This window comes from Asterias rubens, chromosome 10 (assembly GCF_902459465.1).
Source record: "Asterias rubens chromosome 10, eAstRub1.3, whole genome shotgun sequence".
Taxonomy (NCBI): Eukaryota; Metazoa; Echinodermata; class Asteroidea; order Forcipulatida; family Asteriidae; genus Asterias; species Asterias rubens.
In genome coordinates, this window is record NC_047071.1 from 13376689 (window position 1) to 13402960 (window position 26272).

At 37.9% G+C, this 26272-nt stretch overlaps 1 protein-coding gene across 1 annotated transcript; it reads right to left on the reverse strand.

The window, feature by feature from the left end:
- Positions 1-1643: 1643 nt before the first annotated feature.
- LOC117295945 (peroxisomal multifunctional enzyme type 2-like) lies at positions 1644-26112 on the reverse strand. The gene is made up of 22 exons (XM_033778750.1): positions 25927-26112; positions 22373-22426; positions 21685-21792; positions 20940-20999; positions 19971-20039; positions 19158-19307; positions 18523-18645; positions 17826-17942; positions 16338-16403; positions 15160-15222; positions 14591-14682; positions 13654-13732; positions 12760-12920; positions 12049-12172; positions 9720-9826; positions 8529-8664; positions 7782-7888; positions 6552-6638; positions 5930-6010; positions 3776-3923; positions 2653-2783; positions 1644-2123 (listed from the first exon to the last, which is right to left on the reverse strand). Exons 1-22 carry the CDS (start codon positions 25979-25981, stop codon positions 2034-2036), a joined length of 2208 nt encoding a protein of 735 aa, XP_033634641.1. The 5' UTR covers positions 25982-26112; the 3' UTR covers positions 1644-2033.
- Positions 26113-26272: the final 160 nt, after the last annotated feature.

Below are 26272 nucleotides of genomic sequence, written 5' to 3' on the forward strand. Positions count from 1 at the left end.
TTATACTTTACAAAGAGATCAAAAGACAAGTTGGTTGTTTAAAGGCATTGGAAATGTTTGGCAATAACCCAAAATATATATTAGCATTAACTTACTTGGTAATGAGCAAGGGAGAGCTAGCGATAGTATAAACCCTCTGAAGAAATGTAGCTTTTCAGAAGGAGGTGGTTTTCACTAAAATATTATTTGAATCTGAGAAAGACTTCTGGCATCAAGCTTCTGGCATCAAGTGTGTGGTAGGTAGGTTAAGAATGTTTGGTAGCTGTACCTTTGCCAAGTAATCCCAGTTTATCCTGAAACCTTCATTTGAAATGAAATACTTATACCAAATATAAAAATATCAATCACTGAATGCCATGCATCTGCATTCATACATTTGATTGAATTTGTATAATTATTTGGGTAATTTATATAACAAAATTTGACATTAAAATTATCAATAAGCCATTTTTATACCATTCGGTATGTAATAAATTTGTTGTTGGACTCTGAAAGGAGTTGAGCAATATGGGTCCATATGTAATCAACCCAAGGTTTAATCAATCCATAGTTTAGGTAAACCAAGTCAATAAGGAATACATATTGATCAATCCATGGTTTAATCAATCCATGCTAAACCAACCATAACTCATACCTTCAACCAGGATTACAGCTTAACCTTTGTCAGCTAATAAACAGGTTTAATTAATCCATACTTTAAAGTCAAAAGGGATTACAGCTTAACCTTTGCCAGCTAATAAACAGGTTTAATTAATCCATACTTTAAAGTCAAAAGGGATTACAGCTTAACCTTTGCCAGCTAATAAACAGGTTTAATTAATCCATACTTTAAAGTCAAAAGGGATTACAGCTTAACCTTTGCCAGCTAATAAACAGGTTTAATTAATCCATACTTTAAAGTCAAAAGGGATTACAGCTTAACCTTTGCCAGCTAATAAACAGGTTTAATTAATCCATACTTTAAAGTCAAAAGGGATTACAGCTTAACCTTTGCCAGCTAATAAACAGGTTTAATTAATCCATACTTTAAAGTCAAAAGGGATTACAGCTTAACCTTTGCCAGCTAATAAACAGGTTTAATTAATCCATACTTTAAAGTCAAAAGGGATTACAACTTAACCTTTACCAGCTGTACTGTACAGATTTAATGAAACTTTAGGTTTTTTTTTTACTTGATATTAAAATAAAATATTCCTCCTCTTAAAGTGATCTCTTTTAACTGGCACTTCCCACGTGGCATCGAAAAAACTTTGGTGATCCTAAGCTACGCAGTAGCAAACAGTTGTATGGCTTCTGACTGGCACATCAGAACAAATATATTGACAACATAGGAAGACTGCCAACATAGGTCTACATAGGTCAGCTGGTAGAGCACATGCACTTAAAACTAGAGGACACAGGTTCAAATCCCACTCTAGTCAATACCAGTGCAAATCCTACTGAGTCAACACCAGTCAATGTCATTGCCCCCTAACAAAGATATTAGGGACTTTTCGTTTTCGACGACGGATGGTTCTGCGACGGTTGTTCAGCTAAACGTTGTCGTTTTCAGCACAACAAAGACTCATCCCATGTACTGTCGTAGAAATTGAGGGACGACCGTCCTCAAAGCCGACGCATGCGCAGATGACGCCAAATGTCATCTTTGCCGTCGCAGAACCATCCGTCGTCGAAAACAAAAAGTCCCTATTGACGAAATAGGGAGACCGCCAACACTGGGCTGGATAGCCAAGTTGGTAGAGCATCGGTGCGTTAATCCAGAGGACAATGCTTCAAATCCCGCTCCAAGCAGTTTTTCTTTGTTCGACCCCAAATTACTGGTTAATTAATCCATGATTTAATCTATAGGGATAACCAGGCCTGTATGCTTGGTTTTTGAAAGGGCAAGGGCATCAAGGTATTTTATTCCTTGATAAAGGACACCCTTTTAGGAAATTGTAACTTTCTACTCGAGCATTTCAGGGGCACCAAGGCAAATACCAGGGGCATTGAGGCACTCGCCTTCATTGCCTCCGTGAAGTATCGGGCCTGGATTACAACTTAGCTTTTGCCACTAGGAGCTGACTTATCTTCTGTAGCAACATGATGTTACCTTTGACCTTTAATCGACCTGTCATGAACGCCTGTTGAATAAACAAAAAATGAGGTCAATGTTAGTGGGTTATAACCATGGTAATAGACTGGTTGTATACATGTTGTTTTTAATTGTATTTCACGAGCAATAAAGCATTTAGCTGCAATTCATGTTGTTTTAATGAAATCAAATCACATTATGAAATTAATTATGAAATCAAATGAAATACCCTTGGGAGACACAGATGTTTTTTTTGTTAAATATGGCCACAAAGTGGTTAGGGCACAAATAATCTAGAATAACTTCCGCTGCTTCCCGCTCTAGAAATGTTTTCTTTGTTCCAACCCCAAATCATTTTAAATTTTACCCTGTCAGTTTCCCTTGTGGTTTGTAATATTTGACAAAGAAACACTTCTCTCAAAAAAAGAATTCTCCGTCATGAAAATCCTCTTGGTTTTAAAAAATGCATTTAACACACAACATTTAACATTCAAAGGTTTCCAAAGTGTCTTGTGCCATGAATGGCTAGACCAGGATGTGAACCCCACTTCGTGTATAGCGACCATTACTCAACTCACCTGCTGTCCACTCAGTTTACCGCTGACTAAATCCACAAAATCAGCATCTGCGATGGTAACGGTCACGTTACTTTTACCGGTCTTGGGTTGTCCTTTGTAAACAGCACCACCCGCTGTTTTCAGATCAAGGGCTAGAAGAAGAACCAGAATATCTCAAAATCTTTCGTTTGACGATCACGAGTTAAAAACTAACATGCTTGTCATAATCTCAGAGTGAATATATACGTTTGGTCATCCCTCTTCAAATTAATGGCATCAGAAACTTAATGGTGATAAGTGCAGCAGCTTTTAATATGATTATTCTAAAGTATTTTGAGAATCATTTCACTTTGAATAAGTGTGGTCATGGAAACAGGTATCAGTTTTTATTCCCCACAATTTGAATCTTAGAAAACTTATTGTAATACATTTCTCAGATTGTATTCCAACTTAGTATTATTCTTCCTGCCTGAACATAATCACTCCGGATTTTCAGTAATATCTATAAAAAAAAAAAACATGACACTTTTTGAAACGAAATTTTCACAGGTTAGTTAATGAAAGTGTATAGATTCCCAAAATGCTGCTGTGGGCTTCCAACCAATAGTAGTTATTGCCATTAATGGGAAGGTACACGTTTGGTAATAGCGAAAGACCAGTCTTCTCACTTGGTGTATCCCATCATAACCATAAAATAACAAGCCTGTGAAAATTTGGGCTCAATGGGTCATCGAAGTTGCAAGAAAATGATGAAATAAACCCATCCCTTGTTGGACAAACTTGTGTGCTTTCAGATAGGAATAAAAGACTTCTAGCAAGCAGTCTTTTATTATTTTAGCGAGAAATTACCTCTTTCTCAAAATCTATGCTATTTCAGAGGGAGCCGTTTCCCACAATGTTTTATACTCGCAACAGGCTGTCCAATGCTCGTTACCAAGTCAGTTTTTAAGTTAATAATTGTTTTGAGTAATTACCAAACGTGTTCACTCCCTTTAAGAGTGATTACCAAAGATATACCTTCCCTGCATAAAAATGAACATAACATGGCAGCTAGGCTGGTAACCTATTTCCGCTAAGCAATCATTTTCTGTCCTACACGATTTTGTCCGTGTAAATCGTCACCCAGGAATGGCGCTGTACTTACTCCACTGACTGGCTTCTTTACCATCCTTAGTGATGATGTACAAGAAGATTCCTTTGGCTTTCTTCACAAGATCTGGATGCTCAGAAATCTGTCGGCCAAGTTCTTGGAAGAGAACGTCCGAAGCTAAACTACTCTCTGCTGCAGCTGGCTGTAAAAGATAGACAGCAAAATTAGTTATAACGGCTTGCAAACTGTGAATTGAAGAAAGCAAGTGTGGCAGAAATTTACAGTGCCTACAACCCATCTCCCCGAGCTAGTCATTACTGGGCAGTGACGTTCGGTTCGTGATAATAATAAAACAAATAATAATAATGAAAACTAATCAAGCGCACAAATCCATACAAGTGCTCATGGCACTAAATACAAACAATAAACATACACATGTTCAATAACCAAAGTTAAAACGTAAGCCTAAACCTAAGAAGAAATTAAGAACATGTAGTAGAGATATACATATAATTTTATGCCATATCTAAGAAAACAATGAAGGGTAAAAAACAAACCATTTACTCAAATACTTGATTGAAAAGATATGTCTTAAGATTTTTTAAATTGGGTTAAAGACACGGATGATTTAATACTGACATACACCTTTCTTAATATTTATTCATAAATACCCCAGACAGTTTCTATCACACGGCAATTTGAACCTGCCGGCTTTAAACGGCCGTGTAAGAACTCGCCGCTACCCTTTTATTCCCTTATTAAATATGCATGGCATCATTATTGTAATCCAAAACAATACAATACAGTACAATACAATAAAGTTGTGGGAAATTTCTTAAGTTAAAAAGAGGTTAAACGAACAATGTAGAAAGAGTAGGCCTAAACAGAAAGTTAAAAGGTAAACCCTAGAAAGACAAAAGGGCGGATCCTGGAAAAAAAATACACCATACAACAACAACAACAACAACAACAATAAAAGGTATTGTAAAGACTGTAAAGACAGTGGGGCTACCATCCCAGCCATATCTTATTGGGCCCCCCTGCCACCTTTCAATGTTGGTTCTGATTGCCAGTCTTCTGCGTTCCAGTCAACAATGAGCGTGGGTACGGGGGACGGGGGAGAGAATGATTATTGTCAGTGGATGGGAAGTGTACAGGGAATGGTTTTATGTAACGTTAGGTATGGGTGGTAGAGACACAGGAAGGAAGCCTGTCCTCTAATTAAAAAGGCAGGCTTTTGCCAAAATACAATCAATATAATAAATGCAATCAATAACGTCTAAAGATAATAAATAAATCTCTCCGGTACAGGTTTAAATCCTTCAAACCTATAGCACACAATATACAAAAAATCACAAAAATCCAAAATAGTACAAACATTACACAATGCACAGTCAAAGGTCACAAAAAGTTCAGCACACACAAGGCTGGCTAGTGCTACACGCACACATGGGACTGCCAATGGGTTACAAATCACAGTAACTCGGGTATACAGTGAGATTGTAAACATAAAATAGAACCATTGCATATGACATCACACTCTCAAAAAGGGGTCAGATCAAGAGACAATAGCTGTTCTCTGTACGTAAAAACGTGTGCGTGACCTCAGCAAACCTGTAGCCTTTCTCGTTATTCAAGGGGGAGCTATTGATTTCTTACACAATACAGAACGCGCCAGAACAATGCGCGTAATTTTGGGTGTCAACTCTCTTTAGTTTGTACACGATTTTGACACCCAAAATAACATCCAGGATAGGCACATGTGAGTTTACTGCGCGAATAGCAAGGGGTCTATACTCATGAATAGATCCATGAACTTATCCCCCACAGATAAATAGATTTTGGAGCATGGCCAGAGCCATGCTCCCAACAAAAATATAGAGCATGAAAACACCCCCAAAAATTGCTCTCTCAAAGACGAACTATAATGGAAACAGAGAATGATTCATCACCACAGGACGACCCCAAAGTTAACTTTCTGCAAGTTCAACACCGAGGGCGCACTTGGGATCCCTACAGTACCATCGCTCACCATTCTAGATGCCCACTGTATAACTTTAATGGCAGCCAGAACAAAGATACAAGGCCACACAGGCACGCGCACCAATAGGTGATCACAGATTTCGCAGCTGTGATTGCTCAATGATAAAATTGGGTGGGGCTTCCTGGTAAGGTAAACGCTTTCCCGTTTTGTATGCGCCCACTTACCTCAACCACAGTCGGTTGTGGAGCAAGGTTGATGAGATCCACATAAGCACCTGATATTACAACAGTTCCAGTCTCTGCCACCTGATGACAACATTGATAAAAATACATTTCATGAATGTTATATTAATTTGTCAATCTTATGGGACCTTAGCAGTAAGTTGATGATAAAAGAATAGAAACGCATGGCTTTGGTTAAAGGCAAAGTTAAAGGTAAAGTTTAAAGGAAAAGTATATCTTTTTTTTTAACTAATGAATTTTCACTTGTAAACAAGGTACTTTCAGTCAGTGGCTGCCAACCATGCATTTGTTTTTAATAATAAACCAGAATAATAATATTACCTTCCCAATAAGGCACGAGGCATCTTTGAGGTTTTTTTTTTTTTTTGGGGGGGGGGGCTGCCCTTCCCAGGGTTAAAGGGCAAAGACACCTTTGGTTTTTAGAACTGTTCAGTTATTTTAATCGTATAGGCCTATAAATGCAGAGCAGAGCTAACCCAGAACTATTTCAGACTAAATATATACTTCATACACAAGTTAAATTTTTCAATACAAACAGCAAATCAATATGTTTTATGCAGTGTGACTTAGACTTGCAACCTCTCATATCTAAAAAAAATCTTACCTTCGTTTGGAAATGAATACGATTGCCCTCTCTCCACATATCAGTCTGGATAGTCTGGCCTGGTAGAACAGGCTTGGCAAACCGGCACTGAAATATCATAGCAATATAGAAGAGTTAAATACCAGACTTATTAGTCTGGCCTGGTAGAACAGGCTTGGCAAACCGGCACTGAAATATCATAGCAATATAGAAGAGTTAAATACCAGACTTATTAGTCTGGCCTGGTAGAACAGGCTTGGCAAACCGGCACTGAAATATCATAGCAATATAGAAGAGTTAAATACCAGACTTATTAGTCTGCCCTGGTAGAACAGGCTTGGCAAACCGGCACTGAAATATCATAGCAATATAGAAGAGTTAAATACCAGACTTATTTTATTAGTCTGCCCTAGTAGAACAGGCTTGGCAAACCGGCACTGAAATATCATAGCAATATGGAAGAGTTAAATACCAGACTTATTAGTCTGCCCTGGTAGAACAGGCTTGGCAAACCGGCACTGAAATATCATAGCAATATAGAAGAGTTAAATAGTAGAACAGGCTTGTCAAAATGGCACTGAAGTAATATCATAACAATACAGAAGAGTTAAATACCAAACATGATAGCCTGCCCTGGTGGAACAGGCTAAACGAACGGGCACTGAAACTATCATAACAAAGAAGAGTTAAATAGTAGAACAGGCTTTGCAAAATTGGCACTGAAATATCATAACAACAAAGAAGAGTTAAATACCAAACTTGGTAGTCTGTACTAATAAAACAGACTTGTCAAAACGGCACTGAATTAACATAGCAACAAAGTGGAGTTGAATACCAGACTTTATAGTCTGCCCAAGTAGAACAGGCACTGATAAAGAATAACACCAAAGAGGCAAATACCAGACTTTACAGGTCCAATCATTGCTCTCCTTTCTGAAGAACCAATCAGCGCAGTGACTGACTCTACATTGAAACCTCTGAACTCCTAAAAATAGGCCAATACCTCTCACCCTCTTCAGTCTCCTGATGATGACTAGAGCAAGCTAGTCGAACTGTTTAGATACAAACATGAGGTTACTGCAAACCAAATATACATTGATACCTCACCATGCAATGCCTCAAAAATCACATAAATATTACCAGAAATCTTTAGCTATTAACAGATTGTTCGTCTTATTCTATTAAATTTGTCTAAAATATTACTCCTTATGATAAAGTAGTTCAGTTTCCATGAAGAGGAAATGCACAAACCTTGACCGCCTTGAACTTATTGACATCATTATCAGCAAACTGCTTCAAAACGTGACGACATGAAAAACCAAACGAACACAATCCGTGCAGGATGGGTTTGGAAAAACCTATCAAGTAGAAATAAATCGAAGGTCATAAAAAAGTTTCGGGGAAGATAACCAGAGTATACTGTTTGAAACGTCAAGACCACACCGGCTGCTTTCAGAGCCAGCACTCCCACAAAAGAGATTTAATACTTGGTTGTGCCAATAAGTTTACTTTTTATTTATAGTTAGTTTTTATTATTCACATCATGTAAAGCTTAAAACGTCACTTACTTCAATTAAACTAAAAGCTAAAAGTAATAAATAAGATTGTGGTGTATAATCCTAGTATCCCTGAGTGCTGTGAAAAAAATTCACAGATAAATCACTCAGGTGGGGTTCGAACCCACAACCTTTGTTAGGGCAGATGTCTTACCACTAGACCACGGAGCTAGGCTGATGGCTAGGAGTAATTCAAAATTTTAATCCTGGTGCAAATGTCTTACTACTAGATCACCACGCTAACCCGGGGGCTAGTAGAGGCAGTTCAAATCCTCAGCAGGATGTTAACTTTTTACATCAGGGATAAAGAATATTTAGGTTGAAATTGTTTCTACTTTTCTTTATTAAAACTTACTTGAATGAATGAATAAATGAATGTATTTACTTGCACTTTCAGGTTCATAATTAATCAATTTATTTGAACAGACCGATTTGAACTTACCACCCATAGCAGCAAATGCTGGATCGATATGCAGTGGGTTCGGATCTCCAGTCAGTCTATAGAGGGCCGCTTGGTCAACAGATGTCTTCTCCTTCATCGATGCATCGGGAGATCGAGATGGTGGCTTGACAGTCAACTATGGAATAAACAGGTGAATAGTCAGCAGCAGGCCCGATACTTCACGGAGGCAACAAAGGTGATTGCCTCTATGCCCCCTGCTGTCGATTTCACCAAACTCTTCCTAACTTTAGATTAATCTTGGGGCTTAGGACACGTCCCAATCCTGCACTGTAGCATGCAGACCTTAAGATTAATCCTAAGTTACGACGAGTTACTCGTCCTAACTCGAGATAAGACGAGTCCTAACTCTTTGTGAAATCGACCCCTGGTCATTGCCTTGGTGCCCTTGAAGAGCACCTGTAGAAATTTATTATTTTCTCATAGGGTGCCCTTTACCAGGGAGAAAATGCCTCGGTGCACCAGGCCCTTTCAAAAACAGGGCAAATATTTGGGGCAAACAAATTCAAAAGACTGCAAGGTGGCCCTCGACAAAGAAAAAATTGAAAAAAGCAAGTTCAGAGATATTTTTCCACAAAAACGGGTTGAAAGTGTAAAAAGAGGCCCACATAGGGCACATTACATTCACATCCATACATAGTATGCCTTTGAATCTTTGAAATGGAAAAGTAACCCTCAATTTACTCCAAAATGATCTTATATAAGAAACAAATATTTCTGAGTTAGGCTTTTTTGCCATGGAAGGGCTGAGGGCTTGTAACTCAAAATCTTTACCGGACAAGAATTGCTTTTACAAGAGCCCACTCTTAATGAGTTAAAAAACACTAAGAGATGACCTGTCTCATTTGTCTTATGTTATCGTTAAGTAGTTTGTGATACTCAACAGAGTTGGATGTTATTTGTCAGATTCATAGGAAAACAGTTTTTCACAAAGATATTACACAATGAGGTATTTTCATTCAATTGAAAAACACAAGACAAACAAAACTGTTTGTAGTGGAGTTAACAGGCCTGGTGCTAAAATCTCTAGCCTAGGATCTGCGTCCCAGTGTTAAGTTCAGGAAGATACATTTTTTTAATTGTGAACAAAAATCTCAAAATGCTGGGCAGTTCGAGTACAAAACGAGGAAGAAAAGGGAGCAATGCAAAGTTCAGATAAAAAAAAATTTTCACCTTGGCTTTTTCAGATTTGTTCCTTCCGCCAAATCCACCAGCTCCTACAAGAAATATTGCAGTTTGGCTGAGAGACAGAAGTTCCTTGTTCTCGTTGTATGCCTTGGCTGTAAAACGAAGCAAACAGAAACAGGCAGTTATATAACAGCCAGGGATGTGTTTTTGCCTTCAAGGTGTTACCGCAAACATTACTTTCGGTTTAGATATACCGTTGCTGATTTTGATTGTCGCAACTATACTCCTAAAATAAAAATGTTAATTCTCGCCAGAATGTGGCCACTTCTTGATGAAACTTATATAATGTGGTTGGATGGTATATTTGATGTAAACTAGAGAAGCAAAACAAATTTAACAGTCTGTATTATCTCTGCAGAGATCAATCATACTACAGTTGCAGCCACAGCAATAAGCCATAAGCCAAAGCCACAAGACCTCCATTATGCTGCCACAACCAGGGGCCGATTTCACTAACGTCTATGTTTGCGATCATTGCTAACACACTTGCGATGAGATCGCAAACCTCAAATCCATCGCAATTGCGATGTCGCTAATTCTGCGTTTCACTAAAGTCATCGCAATTGCGATGACGTTAAAAGGGAAATAAAGTTTTTGTACGAGGCTAAAAGTAGTGACCTTTGACATCCCGCGACAAAATCGTCGGTCGTCGCTCGAAATGAAATGGCATTGTGCAGTTTATATGTAAATCGTTGTCATGTTGGTGCATACGAACTATTGTGGACGATGTTTAGGCATTCATTTACAAAGGGTTAAAGCATTTATAGGCCTATGGCCTCTATTATAATTTTAGATTTTAATAAACAGTTTTCGTAAATCTGTTGTAACGGTGGGATTGATGAAAATTCTGACATATCTGTCTAATAATACTAAGCTTCACACTGTCAATTTGCCAACACATTACACATTTTTTCTAAAAATGATGGTCAAAATAATCAAACCCATATAGTATCAGATCTCCTTTTTACCGATATTAAGGGGCTCTATGCTGCAGTTACGTCGCTGATAGTTGTCATCGGCAATCTGAGTCTACCAGGTAAAAGACCGCAAGACTAAAATAATGTAGCGCCACTCATTTTACTCTAAATCACGGACAATTTATACGTCAAAACGTACACCGCTATAGCTATAAGCACATAATGGTGCAATGTATCATAAGTTTGCGATGAACTTTTACTTTGCGACCACTAACATGTCATCACAAGATTGTCATCGCTAAATAAAACTTTGCGACGAGTATATTCATCAATAAGTTTGAGTGAAATCATCGGCTAAAAATCCATCGCAAAGTTGCAATGGATTTTAGATTTAGCGATCGATTTCGACGTTTGCGATGACCAAAACGCGTTAGTGAAATGGGCCCCAGGGCTCATATTTTCACACTGAACCACCACCCCGAGGCCAGTGACTTCAGTGTGGGGCAATATCTTTCAATCCTACATAGTATCACCCATAAAACACAAGAGAAAAGGCCTTTTCACACTACCAAAAATCTCCGTGTTGGACACGGATACGATCCGGATAATGTGCATTGACCTTTTCATACTACAACTTTTCAAGACGGTGTTGATCCGGATATGGCGCATTATCCGTGTCGAAACCAACCCTGCCCGAGAGGTGGGTTGATAAATCTCTATCCTTGTCGAAGATTCCAACACGGATCGAACACCGTAGTGTGAACACCTCTGGGTTTATTTTCGATCCGTGTTGAGTGTGCGTGGCGCCATCCATCCATCCACACTACAGTTGTCCAGCGCGTCAGAAAAACTGCGTACAAAAGGCGCTGCGTACATAAAAAGTAGCCGCGTCCTGCTTCGTTCCGTGTAAGACCTTGCAGTGTGAAACGGTCGCACAATATCGGGATTGAAAGTTACACGTGTAACCAAAAAGCTGATTTCGCGCAGAGCTAGTGTGAAAGCGAAGCTGTTTGTATCCGTGTTGAAATTTTACAAAACCATCACGGACCCTACCCGGATAAGGTTCGACACGGATAGAAGGTCACTAGTGTTAAAAGGCCTATAAATCGTCTCTTAGTGTTTGTACAAATAAAACAGTATAGATGCTATAACTGTATTCTCATTTTGAATCTATTCTCTTTTCAGTTTGATTCTGGTCTTGCAATTTAAATCCTGGTTCAGTAAAGATTCTGGATCCCCCCCCCCCCCCGAGTTTGAGCAGACACAATACCATTAATATATAACTGTAACAAGAACTCGGACTATCTCTACCTTTAAGCCTCGCGGTTTTGGAAAACTTGACTCAAATGGCAAATAAATACTAGTGGCCAACCAATAAAACCATTTAATCAGCTTACTTTCAGTCAGTATTAAAGCACCAGAGCCCTTATCTACGATATCAGCAATCTGTGACTGGGCAGTCAGGGTACCAGATGTAGGCATTGGTTTGAATACTTCTAAGTATTCCTCCCCATGAAGAATCTGTGGATGAATAAAACATTGGATTTCATTAGAATGAAACTACTGCCATAATAATAAAAATAATAATATTTATAAAGCGGCTTTAACAATGATCAAAGCGCTGAGTACAATAACAAGAACAATACAAAGAAACAAGAAAAACAAAACAACAAAGGGATAATGACGAGGCTGACTGAAAAAAAAGGTTTTGAGGTTTACAGGTTTGTCTTAAAGATGGTAGTAACACTATAAGAGCTTTCTATTCCAAGATTGGAAAACTATGTGGCCCTGTTTTGGTAAGACAAAGTAAGCCTTTCTTTTTTGGGGGGGTCTGGTCCAGCCATTCAATTTCATCAATTGAAATAGATAGTAGAAATTTAACTCGAGTGTATATTCGTGAATGCCCATAATTGCAATAGAATGACTGACACGAATCTGAATGTGAAGAAAGAAATCATGCGTGCACAAAAACAAAATGTAATGCATTAATAGCTAGAAAGAAACCCTAGTTTTGGGCGAATTATGAAGAAAAGAATTTGAATGCATGTCAATGACATTGAGTGAATTTTTACTGAAACTAGCTGGGAAAACCTATTATTAGTACTGACCTTTGTCATGTCAATATCCCTTAAACCAGGTATTCCACCCAGGAATAAGTGGCCCATTCCTTTAATTCCAAGAAGGACAGCAAACGAGGGCAGAGTGCAGAAATCTTCATTGAGTTCAAATAAGAACTTGAGATGATCCGGTTGGGATGTAGAGGCACCAACTGAACCAAAGTAAAACAAAAACATTCCTCATCAAAACCAAAGTCAACCATTGGACAAATATCTGGAGAATAACGCAAACTCTTTGGATTATCATTAGATTATTAGGCTCTGCAGTAGTCAGATATAAACTGAGGGTAGTAATAATAATAATAATAATTTATTCATTTTTATTGCGCCCATTCCATAAAATGTACACAATCGCATAACAAAAAAACAGGAAAATATACAGTAAAAGTAATACAGTGTAGGTTTTGAGGCATTGCATGGTGATGTATCAATATATATCTGGTTTGGGGTAACACCATGTGTGTGCTGCTGTGTAGATTTTGTTCTTTGAGAACTTTTCTTGCCTGGTATTTATACTACTACCTCAGAGTAGATTTTGGAATTCGGGAGACTACTTAGTTCTGAAAAGATCTGTCCTGCTGATAAACTACTACCTGGGCAGAAGATAGGAAATCGCCCAAGAGTACTAACTTTGCTTTTTGGATCGAGGGGACTTCTTGTTTTCAACTTCACTGCTAAAAGGTTGAGACCAATAAGTAAGAACTAGTTAAAAGCTCCAAAATCTACTCCGCGGCAGTAGAATAAATAGTTAAACAAGTTCTCTCAGAACAAAATTTACATAGCTAAGTAGACACACAAATGGTGTTACCGCAAACTGAATATATACAAACTTGCAACAGTATTAGGCTTTAAATGGTTCATGGAACCTCTAAGACAGAAACCTACCTCCTAAGGCATAAAGTATTACATCGTTGGGTGTGTAGGAGAATTGTGCACTTGGAAACTTCTGTCCAATGGCCAGGCTCTATAGATAAGAAACCGGTCACAACCGATATTATTAGTATTCATTTTTGTTTACCTAACACAGATGGAACCTGCCTCTAGCCACCGGGCTAGCTTTGTGGTCTAGTGGTAAATACAAAGGTTGTTGGTTTCGAGTTCCACTCAAGTGATTTGTTCTATGGGTTTTTTTCTTCCAAAGAACTTGAGGAAAGTACCGAGTGTACACTGCTGCTTAAAGCCATTGGACACTTTCGGTAAACAGTGTTGTCCAAAGGCCCACACTTCGTGTATCACAACTTATATATAAAATAACAAACCTGTGAAAATTTAGGCTCAATCGGTCATCTGAGTCGGGAGAAAATAGCGGGAAAACCCACCTTTGTTTCCACACTTACGCGGTGTCATGACATGTGTTTACTAAAATCCGTAACTCTCGTTGTCGAGAATTGATAATTGTTTTAATGTTTTCTCAAAAAGTAAAGCATCTCATGGAATAATAATTCAACAGAAGTCTTTTATCATTACCTTCTGTAAACCCTGTAAGTTATTTGTAAATCTGTGAACTTTTATTTTTGTTACTGTACCGAAAGTGTATAAAGGCTTTAATAAATATTGGTTTATGGGTAAACAAAAACTATATTATTTATCCCCAATGCAAAATAAAAATCTATTAAATGTTGCCTTCTTCAAGACCAAAACTGTCATGACTAGGATTCAGACCGTTGCTGCTGACAACACCAATGCTTCGGTTTGGTGAACTAGACTGCTCGGCCACAACACGCCATAAGTGAATACAACAGAGACAATTTTTCACTTGAATAACATAGAAAAAACCACAGTACAGGTGAATACAACAAATTTATCACTTTAATAAACGTACCGGATTGAATCCATCTTCTTCTGCCGAGGTCGTTGACCTTGTAATATCACGTTTGGCATTTTCAAATGATTGCACAACTAACACTGTAGAATCTGCGCATCAGAAAGAAATGAGAGTCAATAAGAATCTGCGTGAAGCCAGGGTTATAAAAATCTTGTTGATTTGTCCAAATTCAAATTGGGACTATGTTAGGAAATCTTGGTGTAGGCAGGATGGCCGGATAACATGTACAGTGTATCGTAACAAAACACGGAGATAAGAAAAGAATGGATGCTTTGCATGGTGCAGGATGTAAGGACTAAGAAGGCTTCTAGATGTAACATACACATTCTAAGAGGAATGGTCGGGACAAAGTAGGGTCTTAATGTTTCAAAAGAGGTGCTCTGCTCGTCTGCAAGAGATTTTTGGAAACAAGGTCTGAAGGTCAAGATAAAGTAGGGTTTCAACATTTCAACAAGGTGATATCGTAAATTGTTTTGTTTGCTTGGAGCTGTATTCAGGGGGGGGGGGGGGGGGGGGGGGTGCAGGAAAGCCTGTTATCCCACAAATCCATAGAAATACAGACATACCTCCAGCTGCTGTGGGATAATGACAGGTACTCATGTCACCAACTGTTGACCAACTGTCCCGAACTAAGAATAAGAAACAACGGCAGTTTCAAGTTAAATTTTAAAGAGTATACAAACAGTATATTTCATTAACTTGTGTTCATGTATTAATAAAACTTGGACTTTATAACAAACTTCTCTGTATCAATGCCTTCATACACTGTGGAAGTTACAGTTCTAATTATTTCCAAAGTACAAATACCCAGACTACAGTTTAATCCAGCCTCAATTTAGATAGTAATTCTAATGAAACAAAAATAATGACCAAACTTGATAATTGTTGTTATAACTTGAGTTTAACTGATTCAAACTAATGGGAAACGGTAAGCTAAACTTAAATAAAGCATTGCATTAAAGGCAGTGGACACTATTGGTTATTCCTCAAAATAACTATTAGCATAAAACCTTACTTGGTAACGGGGAGCTGTTGATGGTATAAAACACTGAGAAACGGCTCCCTCTGAAGTAATGTAGTTTTCGAGAAAGAAGTAATGTTCCACGAATTTGATTTCGAGACCTCAGAATTAGATTTTGAGGTCTCGAAATCAAGCATCTGAAAGCACACAACTTCGTGTGACAAGGGTGTTTTTTCTTTTGTTACTATCTCGCAACTTTGACGACCAATCGAGCTCAAATGTTCACAGGTTTGTTATTTTACGCATGTGTTGATCGATACACCAAGTGGGAAGACTGGTCTTTGACAATTACCAAAAGTGTCCAGTGTCTTTAAAGCTTATAATGCAAAATGAGATAAACAGTGATTTTGAGTATGCAGGGTACACTTTAACCTTTAACTTTAATGTTCAACTTTAACCTGACCTTACATATCTTCACATGATCAGTACCCAATTTCATAGGGCCTATAAGCCAAAAAACTTGCTAAGCTCTTTGCTGTTTTTTTCAATGTTTTTAACCTAATTAATGTGTATTATTGTACCTTTTATTCCCAAGAAATCAAATAAATATAAATATAAATAAAATAGTATCGCCTAGAAGAAACAGGTTATATTATGTTTGCATTGTTGTGGCTGGTGCCCCACTATTTGTTTGCTTAGCAAAGAAATTTGTCAGGCAATATTTTCTGCTTAACAGCTCATTGAAATTGGGCCCAGGGTAGTACACTAACTGTTCAGACTTACCATTTTCTGGTGTGAGTTTTGCTGCTTCTGTTGCAAACACTACTCCCTCTGCCCTCTGGAATTTGACTGTTGTAACAAACAAGTGGATGAATCCTTATCAACAGACAGTCTAACATTGTTTAATTATGATAATAACTGATTGATGTTGATTATAACTAGAATTAGCCTCTTCGGTTATGGCCTCCTTGTCGTTCATATCTTGCTACAACATAACAACACAAACAACTAAAATCACCGTAAAGCTAATAAGTACATAACATTCTTATACATGTACATTGTATGTGTATGACATCTGAGGCATTGGATGGTGAGGTATCAATGTATACATACATGCATGTAAGAACATGTGTATTTACTGGGTAGATTGTGTTCTTTGTCTTGCTATAGACAAACCCAGGCGCGCACCGGGCGCACAGGTGTTGAGCACCGCGCGCCATTTGCTGCGGTGTCTTCAGTGCAGAGTTTGTGCACAAAAAGACACCGCAATTTTATTTTGTTCAATAGAGGGCGCTACCAACTTTGTTTCGTTGAATTGGTCTATAGACCTTTATCGCGCTGTCACCATCTTGGTCATGTTCCCTGTATCCAATAACAGTAATGAATGCTAACATTCATTGCGCATGGCACCAGACTGTTATTCCATCCAGCCTCAGTTTGGTTACAATGAGTTGGAATGGAGTAAAATTCAAGATGACCATACCGTGATAAAGGTCTATACTACCAGGGAGTAGATTTATCGGAATTCTGGAGACTTCTTGGTTTTAAAATAAAACTGGCCTGCTTATTAGCTACTACCTGGGTGGGCAAGTAGAACTTAACATTCTTCTTTGGAGCAAAGAAATGGCCCAACACCATAAGGCCGAAAAGAACATGACATTCTTAAACTGTAAATGGATTGTATCCAACATACTAGATTCAGGGGTGAGAGTCATTACTAACGAAAAATTCTGAAACTTGGATACAAATTCAAAGTTATGTTGAAATGATGCCATTTCTACTGTTTGGTAACCCCTGGGGTAATAGATTCCAAGGAGCTTTTGGAAACAGTATCCAAAGCACTAGAGAAGTAGACCAAAGAGCAGGATTTCTTCATATGTGGAAAAAAATATTGTCTGACTTTTTTCACCAGACTAACATAAAAAGTCTGAATTCAGCCAAAAGTCTGAACAATCTCATCCCTGTAGATTTAACCTCTGTAAGTAATCCCACAAGTGCAAGTGGAATACGGACAAATATAGGCCGAAGTTGGATCTTCAAACATTGGATGCAAACATGCGACTTTTGAATTTACACTTACATGTTATAAGCTGTAAGTTTGGTGTAATGTCTATTAAAGTGGGAAACGCGTAAGTAGTTCGAACACACATTTACAGGGTGTGATATTGGCGTTGCGATATCAGTTTATATCACACTCCTTGCTTGCTATGGATCAACCAATCAGAATAAGAAATTAAAGTCTGCTTGAAGATAATAAAATTGATGACATACCTTGACCAACCCATCCAGCTCCACTTTCAAACACACCGCCATTCTCTTCACATTCTTCATGGCAAAGATAGAGGACCACTGGCGCTACTGCCTCAGCCTTTAGCAACTTGAATATCTCTGGAACACAATAACATTGATGAGTGTGTTTCATTAGTGTGTTGTCGGATCAGTAATGGAAGTGTTACAATTGTTGCAATTAGCATGGTCATTGATAAGATACAACTTTAAAGGGAAGATATACATTTGGTAATCACTCTTAAAATCAATGGCAATAACGACTTTTGAAGCCTACAGCAGCTTTAATACGATAGTATAAAGCATTTTGAGGAACATTTTACTTCGAGGTAGTGTACATGTATTTTTGAAAAAAGATATCAATTTTATAAAAATGTGAGTCTAAGAAACATTACTGCCGGTAACGCTTCTCGGACTGTGTATTCTTACTAGAGGTTTTTTCTTTTGCATGGACATAATTCAGACAAAATTTTTGGTGCAACCTAAAAAACTTGACCATAAAATTTTAGTTTGGTTGTGTACATCTACATTGATTGGATTAAAACAACCAAACAGTACCCAACACCAAAGGTATACTTTGTCTTTATCTCTACATGTAAAGTAAGATTTTAAACCACTTTTCCCACTAACCTCTCCACTAAAAACCCTGCCCTGAAATGACTCTATTGACCTTTGACCTTACCTTCAGGAATGATATCTTCGGTGAGTCTGGACCCAGCGATGGGAGCGATAGTATTACAATGGATGTTATATTTGGTGCCCTCTATAGACAGCGTGTTGCACAGCCCTACCAAACCCATCTTTGCTGTTAGGTAAATTAAACAGTTACATGTACCATACATTCAAAGTTTAATTTGTAATACGCAAACATCTATTGTAATTAAAATAAATAATAGCTGACACAAGAAACTGGACTCAAGCTCTGGTGTTTCTGTTCAACTGAGTGTGGGTTAGAATCCCGGTCTTGACAATTGTTTCCTTAAGCAAGACACTTATTCATGATTGCTTTGTCCTTTGGATGGGACATTAAGTCGTTGGTCCTGTGTGTCGTGTAACGCACAAAAAAGAACCCAGTACACTTATTGAAAAGAGAAGGAATTCCAAACACAGGGGTCCTGCTTTATTTGGCTGCATATTGCGCCACATCACCTTGTAAACCATTAGTTAGTTTTATGTTTGGAAAAAAGGTATCAAACTTCAAAAGCGTGCCATGAGCATCACTGAGTGACGGATTGAGTGCTATATAACACACAATCAATGTTGTATTAATACATTAAATAATCAGTGTTTGGGGCAAAACCAAAATCTACCACTCACCTGCACTGTAGTTTGCCTGACCAAAGTTGCCGTACAAGCCTGACGCTGATGCTGTCATGATGATGCGCCCATATTTCTGTTTCTTCATGTGAGGCCAAGCTGCTCTGGTAATCAGGAAGGCACCACGGACATGCACTCTATGGATCAGATCTGGTGATTGGTCAGACCGAAAGGGCAAGAGTTATCTTAAAGGGGTGGCGATTGGTCATGGTTTAAGAATAGAGATAATGTAAGCAGGTGATTGGTCTGAGAAGAAATGACTGAAATAACTTAAAGGGACTGTGATTGGTCAAGGGCTCAGAACAAAAGTTTACAGAGATAGTGATTGGTCTGGGAGTAAGAACAGCTAACTTATAGGGATGGTGATTGGTCAGGGTCTCAGAGCAGCTAACTTAGGGATGGTAATTGGTCAGGGGGTAAGAACACCTAACTTAAAGGGATGATGATTGGTCAGCGGTTCAGAATAGATAACTTACAGGGATGGTGATTGGTCAGGGGGTAGGAACAGCTAACTTATAGGGATGGTGATTGGTCAGGGGTAAGAACAGCTAACTTACAGGGATGGTCAGGGGGTAAGAACAGCTAACTTACAGGGATGGTAATTAGTCATGGGGTAAGAACAGCTAACTTGTAGGGATGGTGATTGGTCAGGGGTAAGAACAGCTCACTTAAAGGGATGGTGATTGGTCAAGGGGCATAGAGCAGATAACTTATAGGGATTGTGATTGGTCAAGTATTCAGAGCAGATTACTGATAGGGATAGTTGAATCAAGAACTCATTTTAAAGCCAGTTTATAACAAACGATGACCTACCCCAATCAGTATCACTGATCCGAGCAAATGAACGATCCCTGAGAATGCCGGCATTGTTGACAATGATATCTGAAACAAAGAAACCAAAATGCGTCATCTTGATGTAGCTTTCTTCTACGAGTCATTAAAGGATTTGGGTACTTTTTCAAAATGTCCATAGATTTACATTAAACTTACAGGGTTTGAAGATAATGATAGTGGAAAGCTTCCCTTCAAATATTACTTACTGAGGTGCTGTAGTTTTTGAGAAATGAGTAAAACAATGTCATGAAAATACGTTTATAAATTATTAAAAATGAGACGAAAATTATTTTCCCCAAAACTACAGCACCTCAGCCTGTAATATTTTCAGGGAAGCTTTCTACTATCATTATCTTCAAACTGTGTAAGTTTAGTGTAAATTTGTGGACATTGTGTTTTTTGTCCTACAAAAGTTACATAGAACCTTTAAGTCTTGATCATTAAAGGCAGTGGACAATATTGGTAATTACTCAACATAATTATTAGCATAAAACCTTTCTTGGTGACAAGTAATGGGGAGAGGTTGGTGGTATAAAACACTGTGAGAAACAGCTGCCTCTGAAGTGCCATAGTTTTGGAGAAAGAAGTAATTTTCCACGAATTTGATTTCGAGACCTCAAGTTTAGAAATCAACCATCTAAACGCACACAACTTCGTGTGACAAGGGTGTTTTCTTCTTTCATTATTATCTCGCAACTTTGATGACCGATTGAGCTCAAATTTTCACAGGTTTGTGATTTTATGCATAAATTGAGATACACCAACTGTGAAGGCTAGTCTTTGACAATTACCAATAGTGTCCACTGCCTGTAAGGACATTGAACATGTATGCTTTACAGAAACATTAGTCACTTAAATTTCGCTTTGTTCAAATAAAAGAAAAACTTGAGAAAATTATCTGATACGTTTTATTATCTACATGAGCTAGATTTAGTAAGTTACATGTACCTATTCGTCCAAAGTTGTCCAATGCTGTCTGAACTAACTTCTCTCCTTCTTCCACAGAATCTAATAAACAAGAATGGAAATAATCAAAACAGTAAGTAACATTTGATAATTCATATGTTTAAAATACATGAATCCCTTAAATATTAATCTGTAATAAAAAACCAGCTTAGTATTAAAAGATACATATTCTGAATGAATGACAAGAGTGTGCGCATTTATCAAAAATTGCAATGACTCAAAAACAATTCAACTCAGCCCGTTAAAGATGGTATGTGAAATTTTTTGTCCCAAACATTAAAAAATATAATTTTTTTTGAGTGAATGGTATTTCTAAGAGTATCACATGCTCTAACGAAAAAAAGTTTAACTTTTACTTTTAATGGTCAGGAACCATGACAAAAATTTAAAACGTTTCATATAAAACACATACGAATTGGTCACGTGATATATTGTCAGGATCCCGTCAAAAAACTAATTTTGAGCACTTTATTTCACTGCTACTAATAATTGGCAGACTTTTTTGAGCAATGGCTCAAATGAAAGTTTGTAGTTTTCTCGACCCCCATCAAAATACTTATTGAATTTTAAATCAAAATTTGTGGGTAAAATCGGGGAAAAAAATCTGACATAGCATCTTTAAGTATTGACCGACAAACATTTCCAGGCAAAAGTCTGACACTAAAACCACTGGCCTCTAACCTGTGGTCCACTGTATACAAGGGGTTGGATTTGGTTTTGGACTCACCGTAATTAGCCACTGCTTTACCCCCTTTAGCTCTTATCTCCGCAACAACTTTGTCTGCAATCTTTGTCCCATCACCGTCCCCAGATCGTCCTCCGCCAAGATCATTCACTAACCAGATACAAGGAAATTAACTGTCAATAAGTAAACTGTCTTCACATTATTACTCTTGCGAAAACAAGTCATCCGAAAATATATTAATTTTTGTCTTACAAAAAACAAATATGTAAATTCTTTGTTTTGTGCTCAATTTACAAGGCTTGTTTAAACCAGCTTCAAGCACGTTATAGCACGCTCTGGTAGTTAAACATTAGTCCACAGGTGTAATAGTATTAAACTACCAGAGTAGTAGTACAGGTGTACTAATATTTAACTACCAGAATGATGTGCTTAAAAAAAAATCATAAATCTGATTATTAAAATGGTACAATCTATGGTACAATTTATGAATGGGAATCAAAGTGTGTTGAATCGGTTTTCAACTAGAAATTTTAACCCGCCGAGGCCTGGTTCTTTATAATTTACCTGGACTTTGTCGCGGTAAAATTATCAAGAACCAGGCCTCGTTGGGATAAAACCACTAGTTGAAAACCTCTTCACCACACATTGATTCCCTTAATGATTACACTCATCTGCAAACAAAGATTTTTCAACCATTTATAGGGAACATGTTTGGGGAAATCTTTCTTACCAACAACAGATGCCCCCCGGGCAGCAAACATCAACGCATACTCTCTACCAAGACCTGCATTCAGACATTTTAAAACAAAACGTGTTTTAAAGAGAATGGTAAAAAAAAACAATAGAAAACATTCAATTACAATATCTTCATTTAGTTTCTATATTAAACTTCCATATTATACACTTAAGATTTTGGAATTTCCTATAAAAATGAAGATACATTATCAATCATACATCAGAGCTCAAACTTTGGGTGAAAATCAACAAGACTGCGTGGCTTGGTGGACTAGAATTTGTTTCTCCACAAGACCAGAATTAAAATGAGAAAAAAAAACAAGTTAAAGATTTGAACTGCGCCTTGAACACCCAGCCTAAGTCTTATTATTATTATTATTATTATTATTATTACTGTTTTAATTTGAACGAGCACCAACAGAAGATGTGCATGTATGCCTATAAACTCTCTTGTATTATGGGTACGTATTCTTTAATACTACTCAAATTGAAAGACATTTGAACATCAACACAAGACAGCACGATTTGTCCAGTCATAGGTTTACTGGCCTATGCTAAAATGACTGGCCTTGGGCCACAGCTCCAGTGTTAATTTCAAACCCTTCTGTACAATGTACATTAACACTATGAATACAAATTCCTTACTCCCTGCAACATTGTTTAAAGGGAAGGTACACGCTTGGTAATTATTCAAAACAAATATTAACTTAAAAACTGACTTGGTAATGAGCATTGGAGAGCTGTTGATAGTATACATGTAAAACATTGTGGGAAACGACTCCCTCTGAAGTAACATAGTTTTTGAGAAAGATGTAAATTCTCACTAAAATAATAAAAGACTTTTACAGAAGCTAGAAGTCTTTTATTCCTATCTGAAAGCACACAAATATGTACAACAAGGGTGTTTTTTCTTTAATAATTTTCTCGCAACTTCAAGACCAATTGAGCCCAAATTTTCACAGGCTTGTTATTTTATGCTTATTATGGGATACACCAAGTGAGAATACTGGTCTTTAAGAATTACCAAACGTGTACACAGTGCCTTTAAACTCAAGATTCAATAAAATCCAAGAATTCATTTGTGCATATTATTGATTAAAAAACAAACGCATCAAAAACTTTACTTGATGCCGTGTTAGAAATTAAAGTCAGGGTAATGATCTTAAATTGGCTCTTTGTTGGTCAATTTTCTTTACAATCATAAAGTCTGGTTGATTCTCACTCTCAGGGTTTGCACGTAACAATTTTAAGTGACTGGCCAGCTAGACCGGTCAGCTGGTCATTTCACTAGTCCCCCAGGTTTGACACTAGTCAACTAATTGATATTAAATACATCAAGGGATACTTTTCAACACTGTAAAAGCTAGCAGGACCCCTTCCAGTGAATTTTGACCGGTCCTCGTCTGTTAAAACTGCTCTGTGGCCAGCAGACCACTGTTTAAAGACAATGGACACTATTGGTAATTGTCAAAGACTAGCCCGCACAGTTGGTGTATCTCAACATATGCATAAAATAACAAACCTGTGAAAAATTGAGCTCAATCGGTCATCGAACTTGCGAGATAATAATGAAAGAAAAAAAAAACACCCTTGTCACACAAAGTTGTGTGCGTTTAGATGGTTGATTTCAAGACCTCAAGTTCTAAATCTGAGGTCTCGAAATCAAATTCGTAGAAGATTGCTTCTTTCTCGAAAACTATGGCACTTCAGAGGGTGCCGTTTCTCACAATGTGTTATACCATCAACCTCTCCCCATTACTCGTCACCAAGAAAGGTTTTATGCTAATAATTTTTTTGAGTAATTACCAATAGTGTCCACTGCCTTTAAAGGGAAGGTACACGTTCGGTAAATGTTACAGACAAGTCTTTTCACTTGGTGTATCCCAACATAAGCATAAAAATAACAAAACTGTGAAAATTTGTGCTAAATTGGTCATCAAAGTTGCGAGAAAATGATGAGAGAAAAAACACCCATGTTGGACGAATTTGTGTGCGTTCAGATAGGAATAAAAGACTTCTGGCTAGAAGTCTCCAGAAGTCTTTTGTTATTTTAGTGAGAAATACCTCTTTCTCAAAATTTATGCTACTTCAGAGGGAGCCGTTTTCTCACAATGTTCGTTACCAAGTCAGCTTTTAAGTTAATGTTTGTTTTGAGGAATCACCAATCGTATACCTTCCCTTTAAGGAAAACGCTGACTTTTCTAAAAGGGAACAATGGTAAATTTCCCTTTGAGCCTTGGTTTGACTACATAGGCAAGATTGACGAGAACCTGATTAATGCTATCACTAGCTAACTAGGCAAATTTTGTATCAGTCCTTAAACTAAAAAGGTCAGACAAAAGATAATGATATTTATTTTAGTGATAAGATTCATCACAACAATGTGGAACTTTGGACCTGTCTGTAGTATGTATTGAAATGAAATTGTACTGCCTCAACTGGTCATGACTGTCGACCCTCTAACACTCAGCAGGTACACTGCTCTGAGTCTCAGTCAGTGCTACTGTTTATGTACGTGCAATGTAGTGCTGCTAAAGAGAGAAATAGTCAACTCCTTGCAGTACCCCTGATAGATCTGTAGATTAAAAGTTCCCTGTATTTGCATTCAACATCAAACACCATACATACGGTATGTGTGAACTGTGATACGCCAGCGACTTTCGTACATTGAAACCGAACTCAAGCTCTGATGCTTCTGTTCAGCAGAGTGTGGGTTCGAATCCCGGTCGTGACACTTGTTTCCCTGGGCAAGACACTTAACTATAATTGCTTCTCTCCACCCAGGGTAAATGGGTACCTGTGAGGGCAGAGATGGTTCTTGTGAATGATTTAGCCGAGTAGCACTTATTAATGTTGCAATTATTAAGGCTGCATACTCCCCACCAGGGAGCTGAGATGGTTTAAGGAGTGAATTAAGGCCCAGTGACCAGGGGTTATCATGTGAAGCGCTTTGGGACGCCCTCCGGGTGTGAAAAGCGCTATATAAAAACGGTTATTACCTAAATCTTCTGCCAGTTTGGTGAAAAACAAATCCAAAATTTGGGGGGAAAAAATTATATAAAAAAGTAAAACATTTTTATAACAATGACTATGAGTTAAAAAGTGATGGCGCAAAGTTTTCCAACAAGTCAAGACAATAAATAAAACAATAGACTAATTTCTCATTCAATTTTAATTAATTCAATTGAATTGGTAAAAACCTTTTTCCTGACTAAACAAACTTTTGCAGATTGTGACCACTGTGTCACCGCTATGGTCACTGTGTCAAAACTTCCAAAGGTTGTTTTGTTTGGGGGCCATGAGTTCCGCACGCGTACTCGCTATGGTCACTGTGTCAAAACTTCCAAAGGTTGTTTTGTTTGGGGGCCATGAGTTCCGCACGCGTACTGCATGCCATGCCACCCGCCCCTCCCCCTCCCACATGCCCATCCATGACACCACACCACACCACCAGCAAGATCTGTCCTGTACTTAAACTCAACTGTATGTACTATGTAAAAACTCGGTCTACTGCGTTTTTCACTTGTTTCTAACTAACCAATGGCTTACCTCCACCAGCACCAGTAATGAGTGCAACGCGGCCATCATATCTCAGTTCTGCCATGTTTGGAGGACCAGCTATGTGTACGTTGGAGCCTTCAGTTCTAAAGACAAAAACGTAGTTAATTTTTAGCTCCCTTTTCTTGCAATATCGCGACGAAAGAGTCGGGCTAAAATTAAAAAGGATCACTTCGCAAAGCGCCCTCTTTTGACGAGTCGGGTCCGCAATAACCATCTCGACCGAGATAACAAACGCATTGACATAACACTAATCTACCTACTCGACCAATGTTTTACTCATGTAAAAGAGAGCTTCACTGAAGTCGGTTTGGCTAAGTCGACCACAGATCAGTTT